The 9,155-nt window shown below is 53.6% G+C and overlaps 1 protein-coding gene across 3 annotated transcripts; it reads left to right on the top strand.

The window, feature by feature from the left end:
* Positions 1–710: 710 nt before the first annotated feature.
* Positions 711–8,023, top strand: Klk6 (kallikrein related peptidase 6). 3 transcript variants are annotated; one of them, XM_023704912.1, is made up of 6 exons: positions 711–787; positions 1,695–1,742; positions 2,141–2,312; positions 4,689–4,933; positions 6,040–6,176; positions 7,428–8,023. In XM_023704912.1, exons 2-6 carry the CDS (start codon positions 1,697–1,699, stop codon positions 7,578–7,580), a joined length of 753 nt encoding a protein of 250 aa, XP_023560680.1. In that variant the 5' UTR covers positions 711–787; positions 1,695–1,696; the 3' UTR covers positions 7,581–8,023. The 3 variants fall into 3 exon arrangements, with proteins under 3 accessions (XP_023560680.1, XP_004644713.1, XP_023560679.1); XM_004644656.2 differs by lacking the exon at positions 711–787 and adding an exon at positions 1,273–1,481 and having other exon boundaries at positions 2,156–2,312; XM_023704911.1 differs by lacking the exon at positions 711–787 and adding an exon at positions 1,273–1,481.
* The last annotated feature ends 1,132 nt before the right edge of the window (positions 8,024–9,155 follow it).

Here is a 9,155-nt window from a genome sequence, read left to right as displayed (position 1 = left end):
AAGGGGGGGATTCAATCTCACTCAAGGCAATGCATCTTTTATGGTAATAAGTTTTAAAACTTTAAACATTTGCCTTATGTTTTCATGCTATCTGTCTCCCTGGGCAAGCTAGAGGAAACTTAGGAAAAGGCAATTAGAAAGAACCAGAGAGGGGCCAGGAACATAGCTCAGTGGCATAAGCACCTGCCTGGCAAGGGCAAGGTCCCGAGTTCAGTCCCTGGTACCCACCTTCCAAAAAAAGGTTTCGCCTAGAAAGAACCAGGGAATCAAGGGGAAAGAAGGAATGTGATAAAGACAGAGACAGAGAGTGAGACAGAGAGAGACACATAGAGAAAGGGAAAAGGCTAGAAAGAGAAAATCCGAGAGCTTGAGAAGAAGACAGAGTGTGTACTGTAGACACCTCCACTGTGGCCAGGAAGACAGATCCAGAGACTGTGACAAGGGCAAGCTTGGAAGGGAGGGACTGGGAGAGTCCAGAGAGTTCTGCAGTGCAGGGCTGGGTCAGGTGGGAGCCCAGCAGCCACAGCAGGAAGCCCAGAAGGGAGGAAAGCCACTGACACAGCCTCCTGCCTGGCCTGAACAAGTGGATGAGAAGTGGAACTGCTGGGAGCCTGGTACTGGGGTGGCAGCTGACAAAGCCCGATTGTCCTTTCCTCACAGCTCTGGGCCCTTCCCAGCCTGGTGCAGAGGCGGGGGACAGCTTGGGGACACACCCTTTCTCATTGGCTGTTTGCACTTTCCTGGGGACAAGAAGGTCGGAGGCACCCACAGAGGGACTTACAGACAGGTGAGTCACCCAACCCCACTGACCCAAGGTGGCAGGTTCCAGTCCCCAGTGCTGCAGACCCAGGAATGTGGGTTCATGAGTCCCTGGGCAACCACAGGCAAGAGGGCAAGTCTGAGAGGTGGGCAAACGCAACTCCTTTCTCAAAAGCCTAAAACTCTAACACTAAGGAACCAGCTGTCTTCTCTCAGAACCAGGGTCCAGGCCCAGCCTCCTCCCTCAGACCCAGGGTCCAGGCTGGGCCTCCTCGCTGAGAACAGGGGTTTCCAGGTGCAGCCTCCTCCCTCACACCAGGGGGTCTAGGCCCCAAATCAAGAATCTACTCCTCTGCCTGAAGTCCTGTCAGGGGTCACTGAGGCAGAAAGAATGTGAGTGGGTGGCCTGGGTTAGGAGGAAAAGGGAGGGGCCAGACTCTTGGCTCAGGGACTCGGGGAGATGGGGGTTAAAAGGACGTGCTAGAAGCATCCCGAGACAGAACCAGCCTCTCCTGGGAGGCCAAGCACAAGCAGGAGCAAGCGTCCCTGCAGCTTGCCCCAGACAGCTACCCGCTGGGCGGTGGCATCTCCCCTCTCCCTCTGCTCTCCTGGTGGCGGCTCGCACTGCTCACTCTTGGCTCCTCACCTGCCTATGATCAGGAGCTCTGTCCTGCCTGATCCAAGAACCCTGTGAGCAGCAGGCAGCGGCCGGCCGCCAGAAGGTAAGACTATAGGTGCAGATCACGGGCATGGGGAGGACACCGGGAGTGCAGCAAGCCTGGTGCAGGGAAAGAGTCTCCTAGGCAGCAGGAAGGCAGGGCCAGAGGCCAAGCTCCAGCGAGCAGAGCTGGCAGGAGGAAGCAGAGGGTGAAGAGGGGCCGGGTGGGTCTGAAAGACAGAGACACTGACTGATGGGGCCCCTGGCTTCCCTGCAGGAATGGCCATGAAGACGCTGGCAGTGGTACTGGTTCTCCTGGCTGGAGGTGAGAAGAAAGGAGTATCACTGGGGGAGGTTGGATGGCTGCAGAGTTGGGGCTGCTAACTGGGGGAGACATGGGATGGGGTGGGATGTGGGGGTTGGAGATGCAGTGCCTGTGAAATGAGGGAGTTGGGGATTTGCTCCAGGATGGAGGAAGATGGGAAAGGGATGGGAGGTGGGATGGGAGATCAGAGTTTAGTCCTGGATGATGGGAGTGGAGAGCAGAAGAGGTAGGAGGCAGGGTCGAGGATGAGGAGGAGCATAAGGATGAGGAGGAGAAGGAAGAGGGCGAGAGGGCACAGGTGCAGTAGGCTGCATCTGCCACAGGTGGGGACAGAACCAGGCTGGGTGAAGCTCCTCTCCATGGACCTGCCTGGTGTCTCCATCTCCTCTCTGACCCAGACACTTTCCACACAGCTTTTGCAGAGGAGCAGGAGAAATTGGTGCACGGAGGACCCTGTGACAGGCACGCTCACCCCTACCAAGCCGCCCTCTACAGCTCGGACCATTTGCTCTGTGGCGGGGTCCTTATTCACGAGGATTGGGTCCTCACAGCTGCCCACTGCAAGAAAGAGTGAGTGTCTATGCCTTGGGGAAGAGCAAATGCAGTGGACCCCACGGTGTCCTGTAGGCTTTAGGCAGGAGGTGGACACAGCAGGGACACTGGCACTCCTGGATGCTCACAACCTCCTGTACGATGGGTTAGTATTTGCATACAGCCTGCATCCACCCTTCCAAATATCTTAAATCATCTCTAGACTACTTAGAATATGGGAGACAATGTAAATTCTATGTAAATGGTTGTTGTAGAGAGTGGCAGGAAGAATGTCTGTACATGGCTCAGAAAGAATATTTTTCTCAGTAGTTCCAATCCATAGTCCACTGTCTCCCTGGATGCTGAACCCCCAGACAGAGAAATGGCTGTGCCAAGTGTGGAGAGGAACTAACACATAGCAGGCAAAATCAGTTTTGAGGAATTTGCCTTCTAATGGGCAGGTGGGATCATCTGTGCCCCACAGCTGGGATGGAGCTAGGGCGTCATTCTTGCTCCCCTGGGAGTGCACAGGGCCTGGAGTGCATCCTGAGAGCACCTTGCCTGGCACATGGAGGGAACAAGGTGCAGGAGGCAAGGGAGAGAGATTCGAGCTGAGGCTTGCGGTGGGTGGTCTGGCTTGGATCACGGTGGTGGCCATGGACTTGGAAGGGCCTTGGAGACTGAGCAGGCAGGTTGTGGCAGTGAGGGACAGGAGGGAGGGAGGGGACAGTGGCTGACCTCCAGGTGTTTGTGCTGAGCTCCTGGGTGTCCTGACACATCTGTCTCTAAGTCAGGACAGGAGAGGAGAGGAGGAGAGAAGCAGGCCAGGTGTGTAGGGGGGAAAAGGAGACATTTTGCTTCTGCCGAGGGGAGCTTCAAGTCCCCAGGAAACATCCAAGGCAGGACACCAGGTAGGCTGTTGGCATTTGGGGAGCCATCAGAGCTGCGGGCCTAACTAAGGCGCCATCAGCAAACAGGTGTTACTTGAAGCCCGAGGGCTGGGTGAGATGATCCAAAAAGCAGGCGCAAGCTACAGGGGCCAGGTGCTAAGTTAAACAGTCTAGGTCCCTTTCCTGGAATCCTGGTGGTGATTGGCTCTTGGGGCCACACTGCAGTGGAGGAAACTGAGGCTCATAAAAGTAGCCAGTGACCACTCAAGTATAGGAAAATCAATGGATACTACTCCTCACAGTGGGGATGGGCCTGCCATGCAGAGTCATAGTCGGACCCATAGACAGTGCCCCGAAGACCCCACGACCACCACACCATTCCTTCAGTGGGTATGCAGAGTCTGGGAACCCCACCAAGTACCAGATTGGACTCAGAGGCAGTGCCTCCCCTAAGGGATGACAGAGATTCACCCAGGCCCACACAGAAAGATGAAGCGAGGCAGCTCTTCTAGGAGCAAATCTGCAAAATCACAGGCAAGTTACCTTTAAGAAAGGGTAAAAAGGGAGCCGGGGAGATGGCTCAGTAGAATAAGTGCTTGCCTGGTAAGTGCAGGGGCCTGAGTTCTGGAAAAAAAAGAAAAAGAAAAAAAGAAAAAGAAAAGAAAAGAAAGAGAGAAAGGGTAAAAAGAACAGGGGACTTTTGACAGAGGAAATCAGGAGAGATTGCCTAAAGAGATGACAAATGGGGACCAGAAGCTAAGCGAAGAAAGGGGAAGGGCATTCACAGCAGGGATCTCAACAAAGCCCCGTGGTGACAAAGGGTCTGAGTCCTCTAAGAGTAGAGAGTGACCAGTTCCCCGGTGGAGCAGGTCCAAATCACATAGGGGTACCAAAGCCAGGCTTTTGAGCAAGGGAGCAATACCTGGATTTGTTTGAGGAATATTTATGAAATACCCACCAGATGCTGGCTCAGGCAGAAGGGATTCCCCAGGTGGAAAACCAGAAAATCCCCATCCTGGCCTGCGGATGTCACAGGCGTCAGCCACTGTAGTAAGTAAGCTGAAATGGATGAAGTGATAAGGGAGTAGGAATCAAATGGGGGGCATGGATTAAGAGGTTCAGATTAAAAGGGGGTGGTGAGATAGCTCAGTGGATTAAAGCGCCTGCTCAGGCAAACACAGGGACTGCAGTTTGATCCCTGGCACCACATGCCTTGCCAGGCCCACCTCCAGGGCAGGCTGAGCCTGCCACAGAGTCCAGGCCTAGTGGCCCATGCCTGTACTCCCAGCATTGGGGAGGCTGAAAACAGGAGGATCACTACAAGTCCGAGTGAGACCCTGTAACAACCAAATACATTAAAAAACAAAACAAAACAAAACAAACAAACAGAAAACAATGAAGAATAGTCATCAGCTAGGCTAGGGAAGGCTAAGTGGAGAAACCTGGTGAGTCCTAATTTCCCAGCCCTCTCCAAAGCCTCAGCTGTAACCCAGGCTTCCAGGTGAGATCCAACTTATCCCCCCAGGAAGCTTTACATCCGCCTGGGGGAGCATAATCTTCGGAATTCGATAAATACGCAGAGGAGATCTGTGGTCAAGGCTGTGGCCCATCCCGGCTTCAATCCTGCTACCCACGACCAGGACATCATGTTGTTGCGTATGTCAAAGCCTGCCAACTTCTCTGCCTGGATCAAGCCTCTGGCCCTGGAGAGGGACTGCCAGGCCAGGTCGACCAGCTGCCACATCCTGGGCTGGGGCAGGACAGAAGAAGGTCAGTAAAGGAAGGTGGAAAGTGTGGGCTCAGTGGGGTGAGGAGGTGAGGCAAGGGGTGAAGGGTCAAGAGGAAGGCAGGACTGCAGGGGATGGGCATGGGAAGATGGGTGGGTGGTGAAGACCAGTGGGCTGTGCCTTGCATGGAGGGTCAAGGAGAGCAGTGGAAAACTCAGGAGCTGGACCTCTGAGTAAAGAACCAATGGTGAACAGGCCAATAGCTGGAGTATGGACAAGACAGGCTCTTCAGTGAAGGGCCAATGAAGAGGGACAGTTGGTGGGGATACATTGGTCAGGAAGGGCTGGATGAATGAGAAAGATTATGGAGAAGAAATAATGGAGGAAGGGTATCCAGATGAGCGAGGAGCCCAGTGAAGGGTGTAAATTGAGAGTTAATGGACTGGAAAGAGTTAGTGGGGAAGGGACCAACTGGGAAAGAATAACTGGTTGACAGGAGTCACTACAGAAAGGACTTAACAGATCAGTAGGCACCATTGAAAGTAGGCTTATGGAAGAAGGACCAATTAAAAAGGGAGGACCCCTGAGCAAGGAGCCAATAGGAAATTAGAGCCACTGGAGGAAGTGGTATCAATTAAAAAAGGACCAATGAGGAAAGTGTAGCATTAACTGAAGGACCAATAAAAAGAGAAAGCCAGTGCAGAAAAGCAAGGCTGATTACAAAAAGGCCAATAGTGAAGTGGTAACTGATCAGAATGAACCAATAGCCAACAAGGACCTAGTAAAGGACAAACTAATGCCTCGGAGAGATAAATGGGGGAAGGGTCTTATAGGTCAACCAGGACTGAAGATAAGAAGCATGCATAAGACATGTATAGAGGCAGAACCTAAGAGAAAGGGAAAACTAGTTGGAAATAATTGGTCAGGAAGTGATGACCAATGCGGAAGTCAGGCCAGTGGGAGGGAAGAATGCTGGGAAAGGGACTGGTCATGAGGCAGTGTCCCTGGAAACGGGCTCTAAGCACAGGAGACAAACAGGAAGGAAGGACTGTGGAAGTAGGGATGCAGAGCAGACAGGACTGGTGGGGACTGGCGGGTGGCTGGGGCTGTGGGACGTGCAGTGAGCCCAGCCCATCTCTCTCTGGGCAGGTGTGTTCCCTGACACCATCCAGTGTGCCTACGTCCAGTTAGTGCCACGAGATGAGTGTGAGCACGCCTACCCCGGCCAGATCACCAGGAACATGGTGTGCGCCGGGGACCCAAAAGAAGGGACGGATGCCTGCCAGGTGAGGTGGCCCGCACAGCAGAACAGAGAACGGGAGAGGGACTTGGTCCCCAACACAGAGACATGGGCAAGGGGCACACGGAGACAAAAGGACAGAATGCAGAGTGAGGAAGTACAGAGGAACTGAGAGCCAGGGAGACACAGGAAGGAGACAGAGGCAACAGGGAACTGCTTGCCTTCGGAGCCCCAGTGCCAGAGGGGGAGGCTCGGCTAGAGAGAGACGGGCGCCATCCCCACTCCTAAATACCTCCAGCGTGAGTCCCCCTCACTGTTCTCTAGGAAGTCTCTCCTCTTTATGCCCCATTGACCAAAGCTTTGAAAATCATGCACAGGCCAGGCTAAAGGAGCGAGAGGGAGAACGAGAAAGTGATGCGCAGCCATTGGGAAGCAGGGCAAGGGCATGAAAGGAGGGCTGTCCACAGGACAAGTGGAGGGGCTTTGTGCTCCTCTCTCCCGGGTCTCTGTGTTCCCCTCTTCTTGCTCCATGCCTCGTATATTTTTATTTTATTTTATTTATTTTTTTGTATGTGTGCCATTCTCAGGATTGAACCCAGGACCCTGGCACTGAATTACACCCCTAGCCTTTTTATTGTGCTACTTTTTTTTTTTTTTTCCTGTATATTAGGGAAGGAACTACAGGGTGTTCAGGGTCTCACTACTAGATTGGACTCAGTGATTCTCCTGTTTGCAGCCTCCCAGGTGCTGGGATTACAGGCGTGCACCACCATGCCCAGTTTCAATCACCATCTCAGCCCCCAACCTCAGGGTGCCTGCCCCGGGGGTGGGGCTGACATGGCAGGCCTGGGGATTGGGCCCCTGTGCCAGGCACTTTAATCCTCTGAGCTATTTGGCCAGCCCTCTATTGTTTTACGTTGAATCGGGATCCCTCTGGGGTGCTAAGTTGCCTACATAGGCTATGAGCTTGTGACCCTCCTGCTTCAGCCTCTCAGGATCTGGGATTGCAGGCGTGTGACACCATGCTTGACTGTCAGATGGCCCATGCTTCTTCCCTATCTCTCCCCCTCTGCGTCCCAGCACACCTCTCCACCTCCTTTCTTTCTCTCTGTTTTCTTTCTGCCTCGACCTTTGTGGACTTTAGTATTCCTGCCTCTACTTATGCACCCCTTTGAGCCTCTTTGTGTATGTCTATTTGTCTGCCTCTCTGTCCTCGGCTCTGAATTTCTCCAACACTCCTCTCTGCATGGCTCTGTGAACGGGTTTCTGCATCTCACTTCCTCTCTCTTTCCCATAGGGTGACTCGGGGGGCCCACTGGTGTGTGGAGGCCGCCTCCGAGGCCTTGTGTCATGGGGTAACGTCCCCTGTGGGTCCAAGGAGAAGCCAGGAGTCTACACTGATGTCTGCAGATATGTCAGCTGGATCCAAAGAACCATTCGAGGCAACTGACCCTCAAGTGTGCGCATCCAGCTCTTGCTCTGTGACCCCCTGGCTGGCTCCAGAACCTCTTTCCCTAGACCTTGTCTTCTGGCCCCTCCTGCCTGATGCAGCCCTTTATGCTTTGCGAAGGGAGTAGCAGGAGGAAGAGCATCCATTCTCCCTGGTCATTCCCCAGCCGCACCCTCGAGGCACTGAGGGTAGGGATAGGGAAGACGCACAAGCTGCTGCCTGCAACTCCAAGGATATAGGGAGACCCCTCTGCCCGCCTGTCCCTCACAGTCCTCGTTCCTTCCTGGAGATGCAGTTGCAGCTCTCCTACTTGCTGTCTGTACCCACTTGGGAAATGTCTCATTTCGCAATGTCCATTTCCTCATCTGTGTGATTAGGACAAGGCTAGCACATTCCTCTGCAGAACCTGGCTGTCACTGGGAGGAAGAAAGGCTTCAAAGACAGGAAGTACACAGAACAGCGCCTGGCCCCGCCATGCATCCAATAAAAGGTGGATTTTGTCACCATGATACGCGTAGCTTTTACTTCACTTGGGCCTCTTGGAAGCACAGATCTCTCTTGATTCTCTTTCTTTTTTCTTTTAATTTTATCTCTGTGTGTGTGTGTGTGTGTGTGTGTGTGTGTGTGTGTGTGTGTGGCCAGCTCAGCCCACCAGGGAACCAGGGGGCGGGGCTGGCTGGCGTGTGGTGCTGGGGGATTGAACCGCGGTCCCTGTGCTTTGCTAAGCTTGTTCTAAGTAGGTGCTTTAGACCACTGAGCCATCTCACCAGCCCTTGATTCTCTTTCTTGAGGAAATTTGATTCCCACCCCTGCTGAGGAAGCCCCTCCTCTCCTTTACCTTGTGCTAGGGATCAGATCAGGAGTGATTCTTTCCTGAGCTCATTTCAGAGCGCCAAATGGTAGGTGAGGGGTTGGGAGCCCCTGTGTGGAAAGAGAGAAGGAAGGAGATTAGTTGGGGAGAACAGCAGGGGCCAGACACCAAGGGGCCTCAGGCACCAGCCTGAGAGGCTAGAGTTTCTCCCCAGGGTCACAGGGAGTCAGAGGAAGGCTGCGAGCTGACAAGCAGGATGCACCGGATGGAGAGGGGAACAGGGGAGGTTTGGGGTTCTGGTGCAGGAGGGAGAGATGGACACTGAGGCGGGCCAGACAGACGGTGACTAAAGAAGGGAGGAAGCTGTGAGTTTGCCAAATGGAGAAGCTGCATGGCTGTCCCTGTCTAGGCCCAGCAGAAAGAAAAACTGGGGTGTGAGGGCACCTGAAGCCACTCTGGACCATGGAGGCTGGAGATGTGGGTCAGCGGAAGATGACAGCATCGAGGGCCAGGCTAGAGAACCTGATCCTAAGCACACCAGGGGAAAAAGAAAAAAATGACAGGGCCTGGCCTGGTAGTTTAAAGAATTTAGATCGCTGTCTTAAGAATCAAGGAGCTGAGGCATTTCATCATGGTGGGGAGAAGAGGTTGGTTTTTGTGAGGGGACAGAAAGAAGTCACTGGCCACCTTGGCCAACACTCTAAAGCAACTACAGATGGGAACAAGGCTGTGAACATCCTGGGGTCTTCAAAGCCACCTCCAGT

This window comes from Octodon degus, unplaced genomic scaffold (genome assembly GCF_000260255.1).
Source record: "Octodon degus isolate 3935 unplaced genomic scaffold, OctDeg1.0 scaffold00206, whole genome shotgun sequence".
Lineage (NCBI taxonomy): Eukaryota > Metazoa > Chordata > Mammalia > Rodentia > Octodontidae > Octodon > Octodon degus.
Note: the sequence above shows the minus strand (reverse complement) of the source record. Positions and strands in the feature narration are given on the sequence as shown.

Coding starts and splice junctions, on each gene's coding strand:
- Klk6 (XM_023704912.1), top strand. CDS start 1,697: ATGGCCATGAAGACGCTGGCAGTGGTACTGGTTCTCCTGGCTGGAG. Junction 2,313..4,688: donor GCTGCCCACTGCAAGAAAGA/GTGAGTGTCTAT, acceptor TTATCCCCCCAG/GAAGCTTTACATCCGCCTGG. Junction 6,177..7,427: donor AAGGGACGGATGCCTGCCAG/GTGAGGTGGCCC, acceptor TCTTTCCCATAG/GGTGACTCGGGGGGCCCACT.